Source organism: Lissotriton helveticus, chromosome 4_1, assembly GCF_964261635.1.
Source record: "Lissotriton helveticus chromosome 4_1, aLisHel1.1, whole genome shotgun sequence".
Lineage (NCBI taxonomy): Eukaryota > Metazoa > Chordata > Amphibia > Caudata > Salamandridae > Lissotriton > Lissotriton helveticus.
The window spans coordinates 18,817,227-18,843,171 of NC_136063.1; the positions used below are offsets into that span (position 1 = coordinate 18,817,227).

General features: G+C 40.5%; 1 protein-coding gene across 1 annotated transcript in view; it reads right to left on the bottom strand.

The window, feature by feature from the left end:
* The window catches only part of LOC144827823 (urokinase plasminogen activator surface receptor-like), a 34,554-nt gene extending 19,158 nt beyond the window's left edge, over window positions 1-15,396 (bottom strand). Inside the window, exons 1-2 of the mRNA XM_078685989.1 lie at window positions 15,321-15,396; window positions 8,288-8,443 (exon numbers count right to left, since the gene is read on the bottom strand). Of these exons, the coding sequence (XP_078542115.1) occupies window positions 8,288-8,443; window positions 15,321-15,396 (232 nt within the window). The remainder of the gene's footprint in view (window positions 1-8,287; window positions 8,444-15,320) is intronic.
* Window positions 15,397-25,945: the final 10,549 nt, after the last annotated feature.

The window sequence follows — 25,945 nt, forward strand, 5'->3', positions numbered from 1 at the left end:
TTGAAGAGACATTTATCGACAATAGTGGTCAAGACATGAGTACTGAAGGTGGTCAACGGTTGTTCGTTGACAAAAGTTTGTACATAATTTACTTCCTGAATTATGTAAGAAATTGAAGGATTCAGAGAGTTCTTGGGCCGTTTCCTCTTCAGCACAGATATTGGCTACTGCACTTTACTACGAAAATAGGGATAAAGTTGAGAAGGATAGAGCAGACAAGAAAACCAAAGAGTTGAAGACAAAGGTGCTTTTACAGCAAGCGTATCAGCCCCGTAATAATCAGCGTGATTATCAGCAGCCTCAGCAGTTTCAGAGAAACTCGCAAAGGTTTGAGTCTCCTCAACAGCGTTTTCTGGTAGGCCCCAATCAGTGTTCATATTGTAAGGAAGAGGGTCATTTTAAGTATAGTTGCCCTATTTTGTTACAGCGTATGAATGGTGTTTCGGGTGCACGAGGTCGAGGTGTTCAGCAAGCACCTAGAGGTAGGGGACGTGGAGGTTTTCCCCAGAACGCTCATTCCTTTCCTCCACAGAATACGATGAATAGTTTTAATCAGCAGAATGGTGCATCTGGTAGGACGACTCAGTACTATGCTGATGACTACTATGTTGAAGGTGAGAATGTGGATGGTAATGATTGCTAGGACAGCCATGGACAAAGAGAGGGAGTTGTTTCAGTTCCAGTAGATCAGAGTGGACCTTATGTTGAAGTGATTACATCAGGTGTGTCAGAGCCTTTTCTGTTGGATACTGGTGCTACGAAGAGTTCTATCATGCACTCTAAACTCCCTGGTGCACCTTTGTCTGGCTTAACTAATGTTTCAGTAGGTTTTTCTGGCGCCCCAGTTAGAAACCCGATTTCTAATTCTTTGTCCCTTTCTGCTGGACCTCGCGAATTCGAAGCACCCCTTATTCTGACGATAGGTTGTGGTGAAAACTTGTTGGGATTGGATCTGTTGAAAAGATTGTATGCGACGTTGTATTGTTCTCCTTCGGGGGTACAACTTACACTGGGTAAGAAAGTGGTCTCTCCGATGTATCTGTCGAAGGATAAACTTCTGACAGAATTGTCTTCTCTTCCTGATATTCTTTGGGCGACTGGTCCTAACGATGTAGGTCTCTTGGAGATACCGCCATATGTTGTGACGTTGAAAGCGAATGTTAAAATGCCACGTATTCCCCAATATAGGATCTCTAGTGATGGAGAAAGGGCATTGCTAGCGATTATCCATGATTTGATTGAGAAATATATAATTGAAGAAACAAGAGGTAATGTTTGCAATAGCCCTGTTTTACCTGTCTTGAAACAAACTGATTCTTCTCAGCCACCTGTTTACAGGTTTGTGATTGATCTTAGAGAGGTGAATAAGATAGTTGTGCTACAGTTTCCTGTTGTTCCTGATATCACTGCCTTATTGACAATGATTCCAGCTTCGGCCACTTGGTTTTCGGTGATTGATTTGAAGAATGCTTTCTTCAGCATCCCGATTGCCGAGGAGAGTAGAGATATTTTCGGCTTCTCTTTAGGAGGTTGAAGCTTCTGGTTTAAGCGATCTCCTCAAGGCTATTGTGAGAGTCCGTCAATCTATAGTCAGGATTTGAAAACACAACTTGATGTGATTGTCTTACCTGATGGTGCTTCTCTTCTTCAGTACATCGACGATTTGTTAATTGCTGCCGATACAGAGGAAATTTGTAAGAAAGCTACTTTGTCATTGTTGCGTCATTTGTCTGATTTCCATCACAAAGTGTCTCTTTCGAAGTTACAGTATTGTCGACAAGAAGTGACCTACTTAGGTCATCTCTTATCGAAGGAGGGAAGAATATTGACCCCAGAAAGAATTCAAGCGATTGCGAAAATGAGTGTGCCAATTACACTGAGAGAAGTGCGTGCTTTCCTGGGTATTACGTCATATTGCAGACAATGGATAGCAAATTTTTCTTTGCTGGCCAAACCGCTGGTGGCATTGACCTGTAAAGATACACCGAATCCCCTCCCGTGGTCTGAAGATTGTCAGAAAAGTGTTTCCGAATTGCGTAATGCATTGTGTTCGGCTCCTGTGTTGGGTACCCCCGACTACAGTAAGCCTTTTACGTTGTATGTTTACGAGAGAGAGGGATGTGCATTGTCAGTGTTGACACAGTCTTTTGGGGACAAGCAACGTCCATGCGCGAATTTCTCGTCGACTTTGGTTCCGGTAGCTAGGGCGTTGCCGAGTTGTTTGAGAGCCACAGCGGCAGCCGCTGTTTCTATTCGACAGTCTGCTGGTTTGGTGATGAATAATACGCTGGTCGTGATGGTCCCACATGCAGTGGATACTTTGTTAAACAGGGCCAAGACACAGCACTTAACTAGTGCTCGATTGTCAGGTTATGAGCTGACACTCCTAGCGAGTCATGTGCACATAAAGAGGTGCAATACGTTGAATCCAGCCACGTTATTGCCGATTTCAGTAGAGACAGATGTTGTTGAGCAACATGATTGCTTTCTCAGGACAGAGGAAGAAACAAAAGGGAGAATAGATCTTAGGGACACTCCTCTTGCGAAGTGTGAGGGTACCTTATGGGTGGATGGTTTGTGCTTCAAGCTTCCGAATGGTGATACGACTGCGGCATATGCTGTTACGACTTTGCATACGATTGTTGAAGCTGCACGTATCCCACATAATTCAGCCCAAGCACCAGAGTTGATTGCACTTACGAGAGCGTGTGTGTTGTCGAAAGGAAAGAAAGTGACCATATATACAGACAGCTAGTATGCGTTTGGTGTGGCTCACAGTTTTGGACGTTTGTGGAAGGAACGTGGGTTCCTTATGTCACATGGGACAAAGATACAGCATGGTCAATTGGTGAATGAGCTCCTGGAGTCACTTACCTTGCCGTTGCAAGTTGCGATTGTGAAATGCAGTGCACACAAGAAGATTACCGATGACGTTGGTCGCGGTAATGCGTTTGCGGACGAAGTTGCGAAAGACGTGGCAAGGGACGTGATGAGTCAAATGAATGTTACGGGTCCGGCGAGATGGGTTCCGGATAGAGGAATGTGTGAGGATACGATAGAGAGTGTGAAGTCGATTCAAGCTGAGGCTACAGAGAAAGAGTTGAGTGTGTGGAGAGAGAGCACGGGTAAATTGGATGCGATTAGTTGTTGGATTGAGTTGTCAGAACATCAGCAATGGTTGTTACCCGATTCGTACGTGCTTGCAGTGGTTACGATGGCGCATGGAATGGCTCATATCAGTGTGAAAGGGATTTGTAAGTTGTTGGCCCGAGTATGGCAAAATGCTGGAATTCCTAAGTGTGCAGAGAATGTGGTCAAGAATTGTATGGTTTGTCTGAGGTACAATCCTGGCAAGGGAACTCCAACTCCAGCTGGTCATTTTGCTCCTCCGACGTATCCGTTCGAGGTTTTGCAGCTAGACTTTATTCACATGGAGAGATGCAACAACCTAAAATACATACTCGTGGTTGTTTGTGCTTTCTCAAGATGGGTAGAAGCATATCCCCTGAAAGATAATACTGCCTTTTCCACAGCTAAAGCCCTTGTCAAAGAGTTTTTCCCTAGTTATAGGTTGCCGAGAATGGTCTGGAGTGATAATGGGAGTGAATTTGTGGGTCAAGTGATGAAGAGAGTATGTGAAGGGCTAGGAATCCGCCAAAAGTTCCATGCTGCAAATCACCCCCAATCAGCTGGACTAGTAGAGTGCTATAACGGCACTCTTAAACTCAAGCTGGCCAAAATACAAGCGAGCTCTGGTCTTAAATGGCCTGACGCTTTGCCATTAGCACTGTTGTCTACAAGGATGACTGTACATTCCCGAGTGGGACTTAGTCCCTATTAAATCATTTTTGGTCGCCCGGCAAACATATGGGGAGTGCCGAGGCCGACGAAATTCAGCGAGATTGAACACCCTGTACTGCTTGATTACTTGTATGATTTGACGGCTAAATTGCGTGTCTTACACCAACAGGTTCATGATACACTGCCTCAGGCTTCTGAAGATCCAGGACATGCCTATGATCCTGGCTCGTGGGTGCTGATCAAAAACTTCCAGCGAACGAAAAACGCTGGATTGGTCCCTACTTAGTGCTGTTGTCAATGCGATCTGCAGTACGAGTGCAAGGAAAAAATAACTGGATCCACGGCGTACACTGTAAGAGGGTCCCTTTGCCTCTGCCGTACGACCGGTGGGTTCAGGAGGGTATTGCTGATTCTGAAACTGAGACTGTGCCTCGTTTTTTCCCTTTTAGCGACGCTCGTTTAATGGGGACAAGTTCTGAGCGTGAAAACGACAATCTTCTGCAAGGAGCTGTGCCATCGTCAGTTCAATTGGACACTACCGAGGCTGAACTCTTGTTCTGTGACCAGACATTGCCCGGGAAGGGCCGTTATAATTTGAGACCAAAAGTCATGGACAAATAAACTAAAGAGATTTCCTTTTATGATCTATTTTTGAACATTCAGCTCTCCCATCTGAGAAACTGTTTTGACCGATTTTTGTTTTTCGAACCGCCGTCCGGGTTCAGCTGTAGGGTCGTGGCGTCAAGTCTTTGGAGTGCAGCCCAAGACACAAGGTCGACCGTTCTGATTGGTCCTTGGGCGTTCCCTGGACCGACAGACGCATTCCTTAGCACTGAACACCCTACCTCCGCGAGCAGCACGGTTAGAGGATGGAGTTTTTCAAGATGGAGAGACCTGTTGAAGAAATGAATTTTAAAGCCAAAATGTGTACAATCATGAGCAGAAAATGTTTTTTAATATTGTGTCTTTGTATGTTGCTTAGCGTAATGATGTTTTTGATGAGATATATAATATTCTCTTTTCAAGTGACGTTTGCACCCACTACACAGCCCATACCTCCTTCTACTGTTTCCTCACATTCTTTTCACCCTCTGCCTGAACATGAGTCCATTAGGAGATTGGAATTCGCTAATAACTCCTTCGTCCAGCTTCTGCACCAACACCAATTAGTAGTGAACACGACTAACTGTTGGGTGTGTGGTCTTATGCCTCATACTACTGATAAAGGTATTCCTTACCTGTTTCTGCCATTTAGCTACAATGGTTCTGTGTGTGCATACAGAACGATGTTCATCTATGCTCATGAAGTCCACCCCCTACGTTCTGTGAAGGACAATCTGAAGAATAGTGCTCTAGTTAAGGGTATAGTCGATATGATTAGAGGAACTATCTCTTATGAGACTATCCCGAGAGATGAGACACTAGCGTATATTGGATGGAACGTAACCGGATATGGAGTTAGTCTGAGTGAGAACCAGCGAGCGAAAAGACCTTCCCCGATTTGGATCGTACCCCATCAGGGTCATTACTGTCTGCAAGGTAATGGCAAGATTCCAAGATCTCAGCTACGGAAGAGTATCTGCACTGAGACGTATGTTTTTGCATCCCAGACTTCCCCATCGTTTCTAGCAGCTAAGGGTACCTATTTTGTCTGTTACGATAGAGCGTACACATGGTTGCCCCCTGATTTCTCGTGCACATGTTTTGTATCGTTCCTGTTGCCTCCCACCTATACAGCTGCGGCAGATTACCACAAGACAAGAATTGTTAGAGGTGTCTTCAGTAAGGAAGATACTGCAGGACAAGAATTAGGAGATTTTTTGAAGGGTTTTCTGCCGTTTTGGGGACCTATGGTTAACAGCAGGAACATACGGCAATTGACGAGAGTGGTTGAGTCCACCGTAGTTGAAACTGCCGGTGCCCTTAGTAACTTGACTGCTGAGCTACAGTCGGATCGTCTTATGACTCTCCAGAACAGAGTTGCGTTAGACGTCATACTTGCAGACCGAGGTGGGGTATGTAAAGTGATCCAATACAGTTGCTGTTTTCATTCCAGACAACGCTCTGACAGTGTACCAGGCCATTTCCAAACTGCATAAGATCTCCGAATCTATACACGTGGATAAAGGGGATTGGTCGTTGATGGGATGGTTTTGGGAACTGTTATCCGCCTGGGGATGGAAGATTCTGATGGTCATTGGGATGATCTTAGCCGTCCTTTTCCTGTTCTGTCTTTCAGTGTGCTCCTGCTATATGTGGCCTATGTGCTACATCGTGTGTAAGGAGACCTGTATCGAGAGATGTGCTAAGTAATAGGATGATGCTACAGCAACATCTCGATGACCGGATGAGTATAGACCTAGATTCAGACTGACCTGGGTTTAGGTTATTGCCTATGTAAGGGCAAAAGGAGGGTCTGAGGTTCCGTGAACCTGTTTCATAAATATCGTCATATCATGACGATTTTGGTATCAGCGGACCGAAAATGTACGAGTATTTTCATCATGTTTGAGTGACGAGATCACCATGAAATCAGGCATTCCGTTCTGAACCCTTGGGTTCTATTTTGTGTACGGCAGCCATTTTGTGGTTGCCCTCACATAGGCAGATGACTAAGGCCGAACGAGTCCTTGGGACACGTACACCTTTAGCTGACTTCTGTGTGACCTGGGCAAGCTGACTCCGTTGCCCGAAGCCAAACCTGTTAGGCCAGTTCCTTTGCCAGCAACTGGTCGAGATTGAAGATCAAAGCACAGGACATCATAAACCCTTTATTGCACACAACTATGTCTTATCTGACTCACACCTGTCTCTGCTCCTTTCTTTATGACTCATTTACGATGAGGAGGTGCCCGTTTCTATTAGGGGTCCGTCCGATTTATCTGATGAAGAGTGTTGGGCCCGTCCGGGTAATTAATGGTGGGCTGGACAATGAAATGTGGGTTTGTCATGCAATTCTTTTGTCGTGTACACATGAGATTGGTCAACTGTAAATAAGGAATGTTTGCCTGAAGCACAATATTTGGTGTAAAAGGGATGACGCGCTTTGTAAGATTGAGCAGTCTCCTACGAATATACAGCAATTGTACTTCGTGGACCTCTGTTACTGGTTGCAGCCAATAAATTTGATCTTTGACATCACCAAGAAGTTGCCGCGTTTCTGTAATTCTGAGACAGGTGAATCCGGAGATTTCGGGTGTGTCCCCTGGCACCGCTGGGTTCTAAATAACCCGGTTCTCCAGAGTCAATCTATGTGAAGGTTGATATTATTGGCCTCTGTGTTGTGATATATAACTGTCAGAGGTGTGTATACTCTTGATTTTGGGGTTACGAGCTGGGGAAAGGATGTATGATATAGAGTGATAAAGATTATTTGTGAGAAGTCATGCCTCTAGCTAAATCAAGCTCCATGTATTTCACTAGTTCCATCACTTACAGCTAGCTCATGCACATATGGTCCACATCCCCTCAGTTACATTAGTCAGAAACTCAAAGTATACAAACATTGCACATCCCATCCATTATAAAAGTTGAAGCCACACACTATACGTACATAGTACATCCCCTGTGTCACAGATGTCCCAGTCACACATTGAATGTATCTTGCACATCCCCTTAGATGTCATAGTCACTCATTGTATGACCCTTACATATCCCCTTAGTCACAGATGTCAGAATCATAGGCTGTATGTACCGTGCTCATCCTCCCTGTTAAAGATATCATAGTCATAGACAGAACATACCCTGAACATCCTATCTGTTACAGATGTTGGAGCCACAAACTCTATGTATTCTGCCCATCCCTCCTGTTACTGTGTGCACCCTGCACAGCCATGTGTCACAGATGTTGGAGTCACAGACTGTATGCAAGCTGCACATTCCCTCTGTTAGAGGTGTGAGAGTCACAGGCTTTATATACCCGGCATTTCATTTCTGTTACTGAGCATACCTTTGCTTTTTATTTCATGGTATGTTATGTTATGTTAGAGATTTTCATAAAGAAAAAAACAGCTGCTCGAATCAGTATTCCCAGAGCTATCAAGAGAATAAATGACAGATGTGTCCAATGGATGGGACATCTTGGAGACTGCGTGGAGGGTCAGGTCATTAGATCTTTGTGCTCCTGAAGCGGTATATGAGTGAAAACATGTTGTAGTACAAGAGGACTTTAACTTGTGGGCAATGCAGCAGGCCTTACATTCTATCTGTCTCTTGGATGGTAACCAACTCAGTTGTGTGAGAGCCAGGCATCCCCTCAGTTACAGATGTCAGAGTCACAAACTGTACGTACCCTATACCTACTGTATATTACAGAAATAAGAAGCAAAGACTTCATGTACCCTAAAGATCTCCTCTAGTACATATGTAGGAATCACAGACTGTACATACCCTGTACACATCCTCGGTTTCTTATAACAGAGACAAAGACTGTATGCATTCTGCATGTTGCCTGTGCAAAGGATGTCAGAGCCATGAACATACATACCTTGCACATCTCCTCCATTGCAGAAGTCAGAGTCGCAGCAAGTTCTGCTAATTCTTAAAGAGGTAGCTGAGTTTTTAAAGGTTAAGTCTCTTTCGCAGACTGCTTTGTCGGTTGGATCCAGACAGTCCTTGAATGCAGTTAGAATAGCATTATTCCCTGTTGGCAAAATGCATATTGTGAGTTCCATAGTAGACATGAGTAAGCAGTATGGATGAAACACCTGCCCCCTGGTTTGGTGAATAAAAATAACTCAGAAAATATTTTTCAGCCAACGGCCATTTTATGTAGGAAGAAAAATTCCTCCACATCTCGCACCTCCCACAACCATGCTTACTTAATGGAAATCTCTCACTCTCATGCCTTTATAATTGTAACCTCCCATATTTTCTGCAAGAGACTGTTTGCAAATAAGTACTTTGAAAACAGGCAAGCAGGAGAACTGAGGCTGGCAAGGTTGAGATATTTATACCAGACTGCACATATTACTGAATCACAAGTAGCTGCCATGTGGATGCAATGGAAGGGTATTTTGAAGGTCACAGAGGAAGGTGACCACCAAAGCATGATGGCCAGAATCAGTTCTTAATTTGTGCTGGTGTTTTCTGGTGCTAGGCACCTGCACCTATTTCATATCAGCGGCACATATTCATGACAATTCACCACATGTTGGCTCTGCCATTCTATATTTAAAAAAGCATATGAGCAAAGTGTTTAACAATTCAGTATAGGATTAGTAATATATTAATACCAGTGTGCTTACGCAGGCCCATTCTACTGCTTTGGCTCATATAGTATAATCCAAATTGTCATACTTTTAGGACTGTAATAGCATAAAGGTGTTGTTGGTGTGCTGGCAGCACTGACAGGGCCTGCAGGTAGTGCAATCAGCAATGGCCTCTTAAGAAATATCTTTGGCTGCTGTAATCATTATTGTACAAAATGAGCACTGGCCATTATGTTGAGTATTGGGTCACATTACCAAAATGTGGCATGTGGCACTCACCCAGTGTGTTGTTCTCCAGTCCTTTGACGCAGTGAGTGACGTCAGGAGAGCATTGCTTGAAGATCCCTGAGCATTGGCTGCTGCCGGCAGCAAGACACTGCTCACAAAGAAGGCAATCTACTGGAAAAATAAATGCATTCTAGAGATGTGAGTATAATTGTGCTATCTATTGAAAGAGAGTGAATTACATGTAAAAGAACAAGTATAGATGTTATAGCTTTAGAGTAGGGCCCCGTAAACTCTGTGCAGTGAATTGATTTATGAATAAGGGGAAGCCAAGAATCGTCTGGGGCTGTATCATACATATGGTGCATTTCCCTTGTTTGCACCAGGCACATCTTCTTAACCCCTTCGATGCTGATGACGGTCCCCAGCCATCATGCATCACGGGGCTCGTGTGCTGATGACGGCTGGGGGCCGTCATGAACCCGTCCACAACGTAAAACGCCGCACAGGCGCTGAATCGCGGCCGCGCCCAAGGTGTTAAATGTGCCATATTAGGATGAATGGCAGCCGCAAAATCATGCTGTGCTGGGAGCCCTGAATTAATGGGAAAACCAGAGCGGCTGCTCTGAAGCTGCTCCGTGTTTCACCGTGCAGGCGGATACCTGTCTGCACTTTTAAGGGAGATTACAAATCCCCTTGCAGGCGGGTGCAGTGAGGGGGTCCATGGGAGCCCCTTTCCCGTTCATAGGGCTGCCATCTGGGGGTGCACTGACAGTGTTTCTGTCCCTGCACCACATCTGCAATACGGCACGGGTGCAGAGTCGAAGGGATTCCCTCATTTGATTGTGCCAAACTCCCATGCAAATGTGTGAATGCCCTCTGATGATAGCACTAGCGCGGTATGTGTGCCAGCGATATCGATATTACAGAAGGGAATGCACAAGTGTCCGCGGCCTCTTCTGTAATACCAAAGAGGCAGGAGTGCGACAAGCAGGTGCGAATGCTCGCTGTGCCCCAGGTGCACTTCTGTGATATGACACCTTGTACACAATGGTACAAATACAATGGAAAATTAAAAAATATCAGAGAATTCTAGCTGTTTGGAGAATAAGAAAGTGAAGGAACATGAACAGAAAATGGGAGAGATGAGCAGCAGCTGAGGGCAATAATATTATAACAGACTGAGACAGAGAGAGAATGACAGGAACACAGAAATGGAAAGAAAGAGAAAGACACAATACATAGAAAAGGGAAAATGGAGAGGGGTAGAATTAGTTAAAGATAGAGGGGCAGAGTTACTAACATTTGAAACAACACATAGCAGCAACCAAAGCTGAATTACAGTGTTGCATCAAAAGGCAGAGTAGAACAGCACAATATCTCCTGATCTTGCTGCATTGTGCCAAGCACACACACATGCACCATAGTGCAAAGCAGCGAGTGTGATGTCTCACATAGGTTTTGTACTGGAAAGCTACCCTTCCTGTAAAACATTTCCATGATTAGTCATAGACAAAAGATATTGCACATCTGTGTGAGTGCTGTGCATCACAACTCATTAGTAAAGAGGGAAATGACTGGGGAAACAAAAATGATATGTCAGATTACATGTATTTGACGTGTCATGTGATGCAATAAACACTGCAACCCACACATGGCATTTTAAATCAATGGCATTAATGCATTTTATGAGTCAACTTACTTACTGTACTGTCAAGTAAACCAATGAACTGAAGCCATAACAGTTTTGAGATACAACACACATTGTGGCATTAATGCACAATGCACAAAGTCATAATAGCAGAAAAATAGGAATCCCTGATATGTGAATAATCTAGAGAGGCCACCGACGCAAAATCAAGTTTCCTACAGTCATAAATGTTCAGCTTAAAAGAGCAACAACATATATCTAATGTGAGCATAGCTGTCTGTTTTCCAAATAAGCTGTTGGAGTGAAGTTAAAACCTTTCATATTGGGAGACGCGCAAGCGCGTCAAACAAGATGGCCGCCGCGTCTAGGCTCCGAGAATTCGTCAGCCCGTTTTCCTCAAAAACGACGATTTTATGTCAAAATTTATGAAAAAATGAGGGCGCTTGCATGCTAACCTGGATTCCTACCTGGTATGCGATTTTGGTGCATTTTCCATCGCCTCCTGGTTCCTGCTCCCAGCTAAACATGAAGGTATTGCCTGCTTTCTATGTCCAGGGGGCGGAGTGCTTCTCAGGAAAGGGCCTGGCTTGGGCCTAGCCACGCCCACAGTTCGATTTAGCTGCTGCACCAGTGACTTTCAAGTGTTTTTCACTGCTCTCTTCACTTATTTACTCTTTTAATTCACATTTGTGTGCTGTTTTACACATTTGTGTATTTTTTTTCGACTAATTGTGGATTTTTCACCTCACAATTGAAAATAAAAATCCAGTCAACAATAAAAGGAGACAGCAAGTTTCCCCTCCTCCAGTTAAGTCTAAGGTGGTGGGGTCATCCGAACCTTCTCTTTCCTTAATTTTGGAAGAAATTAAGGCATTACGTTTTAATACTGACGCTATTGCCTCTGATATTAAAAATGTGCGCAAAGATATGGCTTCTATGTCAGTGGAAATTTCTGATAATTCCATCAAAATACAAGATAATAAAAGTAAAGTGGACGCTTTCAAACCTCTAGTTGCTAAAATTCTTCCTATGCACGTTCAACTTTTCAACTTTGGGGAGAGGGGTTGGCCTAACGGCTAAGGCGCTCGACCTCGGACCTGGGGAACTCGGTTCGAGTCTCGGTAACGACGCCAAAAACCCCCTGTGATTCTGGGCAAATCACTTAATCTCCCCGTGCCTAAAAAATGAAAGTGTGTCCTCATGTAACGTAACTGGTGCTATGTAAAGCGCTCTGATAACTGATTCGGTTCGGTTCAAGTTCGCGCTATATAAAAAACTCTAAAAAAAAAAAAAAAAACTTTTGGAATTGGAAAATCGAAATAGGCAGTACAACCTTCGCATTTTTAGTCTGCCTGAAGAAGTTGAGGGTTCTGAATGTCGACTGTATTTGGAATCTCTGCTTCCTGGTCTTTTGAATCTTAAGTTTCCAGAAAAATTTGAAGTAGATAAAGCCCATAGAATCCCTTCTCATCGTAACCCTCGCCATACTTAACCTAGGCAAATATTATTTAAGGTACTGCATCATCACCATCTTGTCTTGATAAGGAAAGCTGCAAGAGACATTACCTCACGGTTGCTATACATAAAGAATTCTCTACCTGTCGTCCACAACTTAGGAGTCTTGGTTTCAAAGATGGACTTTTTGATCCTTCTACCATGTGCATATGGAAAGATAATTTTTCCAAATCCTTTCAACGTCCTGAAGCACTGAGGCAATTCCTTGACCAACAAGCTCCACTTTCAATGGATACTCATGACCCTAACACTTGACTCCCTCTAGTCAGAAATTAATTGACACATTTATGACTAATCTCTATCTTTATGGGCTTCAACGGTTCTGGCCATGCTTGTAGAACGTGTGTGCGTTCCTAAATTTCTATTTATGTTTCTTGTTTGTTCTTTTCTCCCTATTTTCTTTTCCTCCTCTTTTGTTCTTAAATACAGAGTTGCTATTTTATTCTGTCTCTCAATTATGCTTTTCTCCATCTCTTCTTGTCCCAATGCCTTTTTTCCTTGTTTTTCTTTTTATAATGGCTAATGTTCACAATGTTAAAGTTGTTTCTCTTAATTTGAAAGGTTTGAAACACCCAGTTAAATGTACAAAATGTTGGCATTATTTAGGCAGTTGTAAAGCTGATATTTGCTTTGTTCAAGGGACTAATATTGAAGATAAGATACTACATTATATGAATAAAAAATGGGTTGACACTATTGTTTCCTCACAGGCTAATGGAAAGAAAAATTGAGTTTCTATTTTCTTTGCGAAACGGCTCCATTGTCAGGTTTTGAATACAATTTCAGATTCTGAGGGTAGATATATATTAGCTCAAATTACAATTCATGATCCTATTTTACAGCGGATGATCCCACTTTTTGGTCTGCTATCACTACTAAAGTTTTAAAGTTGGGTAACGTTCCAATGATTGCTGGGGGTGATTTTAATGTTATTGCAGACCCATTGTTAGATAGGATGTCTGCAACTAGATTTCGCCCCCTAAGGTGTTTCATGCCTTTAAATTGTATACTCAAACCACTAAATTAGCTGACATTTGGCAGCTACACTTCCCTACTGAAAAATGTTTTACCCTATTCTCCAACCCTCATAATTCCCACTCAGGAATTGATTATTTTTTAATTTCTCCGTCTCTTATCCAAACTGCAACTACCCCGGTTATTGGAATATTGACATATCAGATCATGCTTTAATTTCTTTTTTTTTTAAATATTTCATCCAATTTTACTAAGCAAACCAGATGGCGTATGAATACTGGTATTGTTCTCAATGAGCATAATAAACCTAAACTATTATAAGCTATTCAAGACTATTTTTTGTTTAATCCAGAAAATTCTACTTCTGTAATCAATAGATGGGATGCATTTAAAGCTTACATTAGAGGTGCTGCGATTTCTAATATGGCTCTTGAGAGCAAATTGTTCAATGCGACTATTAAACATTTGGAGAAACAAATAGCAACATTTGAGCAGTTACTTATTACTTCTTATAATCCCCAATAAAAAATGTAATTACAAAAACTTCGTTATGAATACAATTCCATCCTTAGTAAAAGAGCTGGGGTTCAACTTGCTAAATCAAGTGCTAGATTTTGTTTCAATTCCAATAGGTCCGGCAAACTCCTTGCAAATTACTTACGCATTAAAAGAGATACAACCCAGATTACTTCAATTCATGGTCCTCAGGGTAAGATTGCATTGTCCCATAATGATATTGTTAAAGAGTTTCTTGATGTTATTCCAACTTACATAACAAACCAGAGTTATGTGACAGTTCATTAATTGTTGACTTTTTGAATACTTGTGACTTACCACAAAGTTCTCCCTCAGATAGAACTGGTTTGGATTTGCCCATTACTAAGGATGAAATTATGAAGGCCATTAAATCACTTTAAAAGAATAAATCTCCGGGCCCTGATGGTATCCCTGCGGAATTTTACAAAGAATTCCAACCTCACCTTTTACCTTATTTATTTCAGGTTGTTTCACACTTTAGCTCTTCTGGTACCATTTCAGGCTCTTTTGCTGATGCTTTAATTATTGTTCTGACCAAGCCCGATAAAGATCCTACACTAGTTTCCAATTATCGTCCTATATCCTTAATAAATCAAGACTGTACATTATATGATAAAATCCTTGCCTCTAGATTAGCTCCTGTACTCCATTCTATTATTCACCCAGATCAATCAGGATTTATGAAAAATAGATACTCAGCTAATAACACTAGAACCCTATTACATGTTATTGAACAAAGTCCTACCCTTCTTGTTCCCGCTGTGGTTATGGCTTTGGACGCAGAAAAAGCCTTTGATAAAATTCATTGGCAGTTCTTATTTCAAACTTTATTGTCATTTAATTTTGGTCCCTCTTTTATTCGTATGATTTCTGCGTTATATTATGCTCCCACTGCTCATTTATTTATCAATGGCCACATTTCTACTCAATTCTCCCTTTTTAGAGGAATGGGACAGGGTTGTCCCCTTTCACCGCTTTTATTTCTGTTGGGAATTGAACCTTTTCTTAACTATATCCGTAATTGTGCTCATATTCAAGGTATTACCATTAAAGATGTCACTAATAAAACTTTAGCCTATGCAGATGATGTGTTATTGTTTATTAGTAATCCAATTTCATCTGTTCCCTCATTATTAGACATTATTGCCAAATATTCTGCAATTTCAGGTTATAAACTTAACGTTAGTGAAACAGAACTTTTCCCTTTAAATATTCTTTGTACCTCAGATATGTTACCTTCATCTGATATTGTCTGGCAAGAAAAACAAACTGAAATATATAGGTATTTTATTTTCATCCTCCTTATCATCAACATTAAAATTAAATAGTAATTTTATATTTGATTACGTTAAAAATAAAACTTCAGGGGCGTGGCTTAGGAGCCTTCCGAGATGGCCGCGACTCACGGGAGCTCCGCCGGGACGTAGGAGTCCGACCTGCCTCCAGGACTTCATTTTCATCTTCGGACCCGGAGTTTGGCATTTTCCGGCGTCGGACAGGATGCTGCCTGCCTTGCTGCCACGACAGTCGCTTTTTGTAAGCAGTTCCTCCTCATTTTAATGTTTATTGCTGCCGCTCTTCTCAGCAGCGCCGCGGCCGCCATTTTGTTTTCGGCGCGTCCGCATTTTCCCGCTTCTAACCGTCTCCTCATGCTTTTACCTCACAATACCTCAGTAAACCCTCTACTTATCGGCCATAAGGTTGGTTTATTCCTCTCTTTGCCCTGCTTTTGCCGTTTTTGAGTATAAATGACTCTCATGGGTGTTTTTTGAGACAGAATTCGCAGTATTTATCTTTATTTTCACCAGTTGGTTATTCACAAGCCTATATCGACTACGCAGTGGTTTTTCCTCTCATTTCTATGATGGCTAAGGCACGTACTAACCGCAATGGGTCTTTTCAGCTGAAGGAAACAAATTTGGAGGACTTTAATCCTTTTAATGTCTTACAAAACTCTCCAGAGGATTCTCTCACGGACACTGTTACTTCTAAGGGGTCTGCTTCTACGGTGTCCCGCTTGACCACTAAGCAAAACACTAAAGCGCCCCTTAATGTACCAAATGCATCCTCGGTACAAGGCAAACGAGTCAAGGTGAATCCTCCATCTCCACCTCCTACATCATCCTCTTTGGCTTCCTCAGATCTCATTCTTGAAGAATTACCGTGCCCTTAAACCCCAGATGGAGGAAACTAATCTGAGTCTGCTTAACTTAGAATCCAACTGGTCCATCACTGAACAGAAGGTCGGAGTGTTGGAAAATCGTGTTGATCTTATTCAAGGACTTACGGATCAGATTCCGCCCATGTCTAAGGAGATTGCACTGCTTAAACAACAGGTGGAACAGTTAGAAAACCGCAATAGGCGTAATAATTTACGCATTTATGGCTTAGTAGAGGGTTTGGAAGGTCCAACACCGATTTCCTTTTTTCAAACCTTTTTGCCAACGCTTCTTGGCCTACCTGACTCTCCAGTTCTGAACATTCAGCGAGCACATCGTCTTGGTCCAAATACTTCGTCTTCAGCTTCTTCTCCTAAGCCTAGGGGTGTTATTTTGTACTTTCTTGAATATACTGACCTCCTTCGTGTGCTGCAAGCTGCTAAACAATGGGGGAAAATCATTTGGAATGGCTCTACACTATTTTTTGCTCAGGACTACACTAAGGCTACGGCGGATTGACGTAAGAAATTCTTTGATATGAGGCCGGCGTTGCGCAGTTTGAATGCGAGATATGGTTTATTCCATCCATGCCTTTTCAAGGTGACATATAACAATAAAACTACCACTTACGAAGACCCTGCTCTTCTCCAACGTTCCTGAATAGCTGCAGAGTGGATTCAATGGACATTCCTCAGCCATGAAGTCTTTTGCCTCCTTAATTTGAGTTGTTCGACTTCCTTGTTCTCCTTATGTCTCCTGTAATGTCTCTCTTTATTGGTGGTTTTTGTCTTTCATTTTGTTGATACGTATTGTTTGACGTAATTCCTCACCTTTATGGAGATTATAGCTCTGCTTGTGTTCTTTTGTAGGCTCCGTAGTAAGTTTTTCCCCCATTACTCAAGTTTTTTCTCTCCCTGTTTTCTTCTTTTCTAGGTGGTTTCGTATATGGTCCCAAATTGTTTTTTCTGCTGAGATGTTTCCTGGGGTTGTTTCCCTCTCTGCCGTCTCGTCGTGGAGTTTTCCCGTCTTTCGTTCCATCTCCCTCATGTGGCTTCACCATCCCTATTTTTTCTGTTTCCCTGTGGTATGTTTTTCATATATTGTATTTCTCTTATTTTTCTTCTGTACTCTTTCTTTTTCTTTTTAATCCTTTTTCTCTCTTTTCTCTTCTTTCTCTTCCTTCTCTCTTTTTCTTTTGTCCTTTTCACTCTTTACCTTTCTCTTATGCTGCTATCATCTTCTTTTCTATGCTACTTTCCTTTCTTTGTTTTCCTTCACATTTCCGATCTACATTCCTATATCTTTTGCTATTATTGCTACTTTGTGGTTGAATTGTATTTTATGCTGGTTATTCCTGTTATTGTTGCTACATATTGTGTTATTAGAGTTTGTTGATAAGCTTAAATGTCTATTAATGTAATTTCTTGGAATGTCAAAGGTTTGGGGTCCCCAATTAAGCGACAACGTGTTCTTTCCCATTTAGCACATTTGAAGGCTGATATAGCTTTATTGCAAGAAGTTCATGTTAAAGATGTTGAAATATCTAAGTTACGCCGTAACTGGGTAGGTCATGTTTTTGCCTCTCCAGGTTCGGGGAAACGTAACGGGGTTGCAATTTTATGTCATAAACGTTTAAACATACAACTTCTTTCCCAGGATATGGATACGGATGGTAGATGGGTGGTGGTTTCGTTATTAATTAATAAAATTCCTTTGACCATTTTCAACTTATATGCCCCCACTGTTCCAGACAAATTGTTTTGGCCATCCATCCTTCAATCCTCTATGAATTATACTGATGACTACTTTATTCTTGGAGGAGATTGTAATATGATTGTAGATCCATTTCTAGATAGTAAATCCACGTCTCGTTTCTCCCCTTCTCAGGTTCATACTCAATTCACATCCACTATTTCACAAAGGTCTCTTGTTGATTCCTGGAGACTTTCCAATCCCAATTTACAAGAATATACATATTTCTCACCCGTTCACTCCTCTCAATCAAGAATTGATTATCTCTTTATTTCCAAGAGTCTCACACAACATATCACTCATTCTGACATTGGGTCCATACTAATTTCCGACCATGCCCCTGTTTCATTAGGTCTTGATTTACTCCCTCCAGTTAAAGGCACACGAAGATGGCGCTTTAATAATGCCCTCCTTTTGGATACATCTTTTACCTCCGCTTTCCTTGACTTGGCACCACGCTTTTTTGCAGAAAATGAAACACCACACTCTTCTCCTCAATTAATTTGGGACACTTTTAAAGCTGCTTCTAGGGACTTTATTATTTCTTATGTTGCCAAGAAACATCGCCTTGCACACCAGTCTTTATCTTCTTTAACTTCTCAGATTAAACAATTGGAGCTTTCTTATCATTCATCCAAGTCTCAATCAGTCCTTACTCAACTCATTAATGCTAAACTTTCTTTTAATAAATTAATTACCAACTCGGCTAACTTGTTTTTACTTAAGTCTAGCACTAAATTTTACTCTGCTCAAAACACAGCTGGGAATGTTCTTGCCAACTATCTTAAAGTCAAAAAAGAACGAACGAAAATTGATTCTATTGTTTCTTCTTCTAATACTATACTCCATAAAGATGAGGATATTTTGAATGAATTCACTGCTTTTTACCAAAATCTTTATACTCCAGAATCTCCTCCCGTACCCTCCGATATTGATCGGTTCTAATCCTCTATTCCTCGTCCTCAATTAGCTGATGTTGATTTTTCCTCTTTAGATAATGATATCCTCCCCAAAGATATTTTAGATGCCATTCATGTACTTAAAAAAGGTAAGGCACCGGGTCCCGATGGGTTTTCTTTAGAATTTTACTCTCATTTTTCTTCTTTTCTTGTGCCCAGACTTTACCAATTATTTCGCTTTTTTATTTCCTCTCAAAAATCCGAAGGTACTTTCCAAGAAGCTCTCATTTGTCTCCTTCCTAAGGACAACAAAGATCATACCCTTTGTAAAAATTATAGGTCTATTTCTTTAATTAATTTAGATTACAAAATATTTGCTAAGATTTTAGCTCTTCGTTTGGATAAAATTCTTCCACTCCTGATAGGTTCGGAACAATGTGGCTTCATTAAGGGGCGTCTTCTCTCGGATAACACTCGCCTTTTCTTTAACGTTCTTAGCAGGTCCCCACTTTCAAACATTCATTAGCTGCGATTGCCTTAGATGCAGAGAAAGCTTTCAATAGAGTTCATTGGTCCTTTATGCTTTCTACTCTCTCTTGGTTTGGTTTCGGCCCCAAATTTATATCTTATATCTCCCTATTATATTCCTTTCCTAGGTCTTTTATTTTTGTTAACGGTCTTGTTTCTTCTTCTTTTCCCCTTTTTCGTGGTGTTTGTCAAGGCTGTCCTCTTTCTCCTTTACTTTTTATCCTTGCTTTAGAACCATTTTTGTCAAGAATCAGATTAAATAACGATATCTCAGGTTTTCCATATGGAGACACGCAATTAAAGCTATCTGCTTATGCAGATGATATTCTTCTGTTTATTTTTCATCCTCAAACATCTATTCCGGCTTTTTTAGCCGAAGTTTCTTCCTATGCAACAGTCTCTGGCTATAAACTTAATGTTGATAAGTGTGAGATTCTCCCTCTTAATAAATATTGTTTCCATGCTGATTTTTTACTTTCGTCTTTTCATTGGAGTCCTAATGAAAATCAAATATTTAGGTCTTGAATTTACTCCTTCTATCAAAGATACAGTGGCTTTAAATATCAAAAACTTAATTGGCATTATAACAACCTCCACGACTAGATGGCACCTCCTCTTTTTATCCTGGTGGGGCCGATTAGACTCTATTAAAATGATGTTGGTTCCGGTTATTTTATATTTTCTTTCTAACCTTCCTGTTAATCTCCCCAAGTCCTGTTTTAAAACCATCTATTCTGTCCTTTCCAAATTTCTTTGGCAACACAAGAAGGCTCGGATGTCTTTTACCAAACTTAAACGTCCCAAGTTTCTAGGTGGAGTTAACTTTCCGGATTTCGCATCCTATCACTCCTCATTTTTCCTTTCCCATTCCACTTCTTTTTTATTAGACTCGGAGTCAGGTTTTTCCTCACTTCCGATATGGGTTGCAATTGAATCCTCCTTCTTCCATCCTTTTACTTTCAAAGAATGTATTTCTCTTTCTCGCGTCCCATCTAAGATGTCTCTTCCCATTCTTAAAACTGCTAGGAAACTCTTCTTGCCTTTTTTCACTAATGGTATTGACGATCGAGCTCAATTTTTGCAATCTCCCATATGGTACAATCCTTCTGTTACATTTTTCTGGAAGGATTGGTATTCACGTGGTCTTTTTTTGGGTTCATCAATTCTTTCAAGATGGCCTATGCCTTCCTTTCTCCTCCCTTCAATCTCTTTTTGCTCTCCCTCCTTCCTTTCTTAATAAATATTATCTGTTACGCGTGGCTCTCCAAACGTCATATAATGCTTTTCTTACTCCTTCTTCTCCCCCTGTACCCTCTTCTCTTACTCTTCCTTTCCTTCTGTCTTCACCTTCGGCTTGACAAATTTATTAAAAAATTCATGATTTTTCTCTAGTTAGAGATAAATCCACGATAGAACAAGTTTGGGAATCTGACTTGGCTGATACTTTTTCTACTTCGTTATGGCATGACATATGGAATAAAATAAGAAGATCTTCTAGAGCAGCTAATACTACTCAGACTTTATTTTATGTTTACAATAGGCTTTTGATTACTCCTGCCCGATTGCACATTATTGATTCATCTATCCCATCCACGTGTTGGTCCTGCTCCAATCCATATGCAGATCTCAAACATATGCTTTTCACTTGTCCACTTATTCATTTATTTTGGTCTAAAGTATGGCAGCAAATCAATTCCATTTTTTCTACACACTTTCCTTATTCTATCACTCACATTTTCCTAGGTAGCGTATCTGATAAATGGTCTTCTCTGACCATTAATACTTCTATTATCGACCTGCTCTTGGCGGTGGCTTTTCAGCAGATTACTAAATCTTGAAAAGACACATCAAACGTCTCTTTTCAAGCTTGGTGGTATGGTGTCTGCTATAATCACAGATTGGATAGAGCTTATATCTCCCCCCTCTCTCTTGCTATTAAGCGTGACCTCTTATGGCTACCGATTACTAATTTTCTTGATATTTCTGCTTCTTCCCGTTCCTTACATACTCCTGCTATTGAGGAAGTCCCCAAGCCTCCATGATGTTGATATTGTTTTTATAGAATTGTATGTTTGTAATTTATACGCATTTTTTCATTGTTTTCAAAGTTTACAGTGAAGAATTTTACTTAGCAACGTTTATCTTTTTAGATATATCTTAAGCACCTTGCATAATGATCTGTTTTTGTTTTCCTGCCCCATTCCATTTCTTTCTTTTTCTCTTTCCTTCTTTCTTTATTTCTTTCTCTCTTTCTTTTCTTTTCTTTCTTTCTTTCTTCCCTCCCTTTCCCCTTCCTAATATTGTGCTATACTACTTTATATTTGATTGCTGTTTACTTTATGTTATGATCATATTGTATGTTTTCTGGTTGTAATCTTTTATAAACTTCCTTTAAACTTAAAAAAAATAAAACTTCTAGATGGTCTTCTCTCCATCTCAAGTGGTGGGGGAGAATGGAAGCTATAAAAATTAATATTTCTCCTAAAATATTGTATTCCCTTGCTATGATCCCCACTCAATTTCCATTAAAATGTTACAAAGATATTGATAAATTGTTGTCTACATTTCTATGGAATAATAAGCCTCCTCGAATTGCTTATAGAAAGTTAAAAATACCGAAATGTAAGGCAGGATTTGGCATTCCTGACATTTTTCTCTATCACAAAGCATTCATAATAAAACAAAGTTCCTTGTGGTTCACTGTTTCACCTGTAGTTAAACCTCCTATTTGGTTTGATATAGAAAAATCACTTGTTGCTCCTTATCCATTACCCTCCTTGCTCACAATGTCTCATAAATCTACTGTTGTGTGCCATTCATCCATACTCAAATCATCAAGATTAATTTTTAATGATTTGGATGTAAATGTTGCTTCTCCTTTAAGTTCTACAATGGATGTATCGCTATGGCACAGTGCTATTATTAAATTGAATAGAAATATGAATTTCTGGAATTCATGGATTAAGGCGGGCATATTTTACCTTAAAGACATATTTTGTGATAATGCTTTTATTCCTTTTGACGATTTACAATCAAAATTCAAGTTGCCTAAGAATGATTTAGTTAAATATCAATCTCTATGCAACTCAATTTTAGGCTCTTTCCCAAATGGTGTCCCTTCTACTGTTACAACTGATTTGATAATTTATCTTCACGCTGTTTCTACATCTTCAAATGCTGTGTCTATTTTATATAAACAACTTGCTACTTCATTAGGTACCAATATTAATATAATTTTAACATTTTGGAGCAGTGAACTTTCCATTCAAATATCCAATGCCTCTTGGAAAGCAACTTGGCTTAATAGCATTTCTGGTTGGTTACCGGTATCTCTCTACCAGACTAATGCATATATTTCTTTTAATACCTTATGGACACCAGTACATCTGCAGCGTGCTAAATTACTTCCATCTGATGTTTGTTGGCACTGTAATTTACATCCTGGGTCCTTACGTCATATGTCATTTGAATGCCATATAATTTCAAAATTTTGTTCTGAACATTGGGACGTTTTGTTGAAAATATTACCTATTAAGGATGTTCTTTCTTATAAATTGTTAGTTGGTAAATCAGTTGTGCTTGTCCATCCACTTCAAGATTCCGAAGCAAAATTGTTTAATTTCTTAATTTCGGCTGCGTTAAAATCCATCACTTTTTGTTGGAAAGATGCTTCTTCTCTCTCTGTTCATGCTTGGTGGTCATGGATCATTATCACAAGAAGAGGTGCCCAATTAACATTACAGGGAGTTAATCATAACCAGCTTTCTTATCAATCCTTCTGGTCACCTATTGATTCATGTTTGCAGTTAAAACAATAGTTTTTCACTATTTTTCTTCTTTTTTTTCTTCACTATTGATGTTTACTCAATATTTAGATGCTAATAGTAACTCTTCGTTCCATATATGATGATATAATGTGTACCCTCTCCCTCTCCCCATTTTTCCCTTCTCCTTACCTTGTTTTTATTTCTCCCTTGATTAATTATTTTGCTAACTGTAATTTTTTTACCTATTTTGAATCGTTCATTATTTGTATTGATCAATTGATGGGGTTTTATTGATATATAATGTATTTATGTATTGTCTTTTATGTCACCTTTTGAAAATTCAATAAAATTGTTCTGATCAAAAAAAAAAAAAACTTTCATATTGACACTTAAAATGTAACTTGCTTTTCAATGTGTATGCTTTCAGGAGAAAAGATTGCAAAACTGTTTTCAATGTGATATCTTAATTAAGACTTTAATTTTCCAACTTTTGGTGAGAAGTTCTATAAAATATCAAATTGCAGCACACATGTAATCCTCTATGGAATAGGTTGGACAAGCAAGATTATGTTTCCCAATGAGGTAAAACTTATGATAAAATATGAAAGCTAAAGCTCAGTTATCATGCAGCATGAAATATTTCACATACTTAGGTCATCTCAGATCAGGCAAAATCTGTTTTTCAATATTATTAGCACACAATCGGGCCTGGCAGGATAACAACTCTAAACTCATTTGCCTTTGAATAACCTTTTTTGGACACAGGCTAGATAAAGAGTCTAAATTCAGGACCTCCAAATTACATCCTCCTTTGAATAGCCTTTTTCATACACTCTGAACTTGAGGTGGGACACAAGTCCCATGTCTGATGGACCCTAAGTCAAGGAACAATTAGACTTGTTGGTACATATTTTGTTCCTTATTTCATGACAAAAAAGGAAATCTTTAGAAGCTAAGTTACACTGACGTAACGTCCTGTAGGAAACACCTGACAATTATAAATCTTCAATCAGTATTATTAGCAATGCCTGAATGGTTCTACCACTTCAAACCTGACACAATCCCAGCATCAAACCACCTGAGACAGATAAAGAAGTTAGGAAATAAAAACTGCCTGAGAGGGGACTCTGAAAATAAGACTGGGAAACATTTGCTTCCACCTGTGTCTTGACACTGTGGACACAGACGGCTTATGAAATGGCTGGTTGAACTAGCCACTTGCTTCTCCACACTCCCAACTTTAAGGCAAATATATTTTGTTAATCAACTTATGGAAACTGTGACAACAGATGGTCTGAAGGTGACTACCCTCAATGCGGCACCTGTTGCAATGTTTGAGACCATAACTGACTGCATTGTCACAGGGAGACAAGTCTCAGGGTACAGGGCTAAGAAATGTGGCAGGGTCTAGCAAGGCAGAACCTCAGGCAGACCCTCTTGTAAAGCTGGGCACCCTCTGAATACTACACATCGCTGCAAATAATTCTACTTATAGCCCACCTTGCAGCACACCAAGGGGGGTCCCTAGGACAACACCACATTTTCAGTTTGCGGGTGGAGATTCCTCTGCAATTACAGGTTGTCCAAAACTGAGATAAACAATGGAACATACGGGGAAAGACAAGGACAAAGGGCAATCATATGATAGTAGATAAAGTCAGCTGGGGACATTTCAACTTACAGCTAATTTCTGGAGAAAAGTAAGCTCAGTCCTGATTGTTACTCTCTTCAAATCTATGTGCATCTATAAGTTAGCCCAAAAAATGAAGACTGTAAAAGGGCACGCTCATCTTACCTCCAGTTATCAGTGCCTGGAGCACGACCACAGCTGCAAGGAAGGTCCTCATGGTGCAAGGGAGTAAGGAGTTGTGTGATGGAGTCTCTGTGTCTGGTCACCTGCCTGGGTCCACTGTTCAACTTGTGCTCAGGACATGTCTTTTATACTGTCACAGAAGAGGTGGGGCGTATGATACCTGCCCTCTATACACAGGATGTGGCTGAACCCTGTGTGTATGTGTGTGTGTGACTGGGTGCACTTCTCTGGTTACTGGCATCACTCCTTAGAAATGAATTAGAAATGTATTAAAATAAACTGTATGACATGATGTAAGGTAGAATTATTGAGTAAATAAGAAATGGTACTGAGGCCATGCTTATAAGTGCAGAGCTCAATTCCATACAAACAAACAAATATAAATATGTGCATGAATCATATCTATTATTAATATAATTTCTACGCAGGGATATTTAACACGGGGTGGAGGATTTACTGCTTAAAATAAATATCACACCTCTGACAATTTAGAAAAGTAGAAGCAAACATGAAGACTTTGGGCTGGTAACTACTGCATCCATATGTGTGCCACACTACAAGGGCCATAACCTTGAATAAGAGGTATTTAACCAACTCTGAAAATACTGATATATTTGTTTTGTTTTTATTTTGTGCAGTAAATACCTCATCCCATTCCATCCTACCATTTGTTGTGACTCCTGCTAGATATGGTGCAGAAACTGTTTTGTTGCATATTATATCAATTATACATTCATACATTTAAATAAATCTGCTAATTGGAATTCTACCACCTTATATCTGAGGCAAAAGAGGTCTAAATCCATTACCATGGTTAATGAAGACGCAGATAGCATGCCTAAGAACAGGCTTGTATCACAATTAAATTTCATATATTCTCCTCAGGTTTCCTTGTTCTCTGGTTTCTTGCTCACCGTATCAGCTGCAGTAACAAACTGAGGAGTGCCGAGACAATGAGTGTTTTTACCTCTTTCTGGCATGCACGTCTTGGGGTCTTCAATGCTGGTAATTGAATGCATATTCTCATTTAACTCATTCCGTGCGGAGCTGTTTTCCCCCGCTGTGCTGGTGGGCGGGGGGGGGGCGCACAGTGGCCCCATGCTCATGACGAGC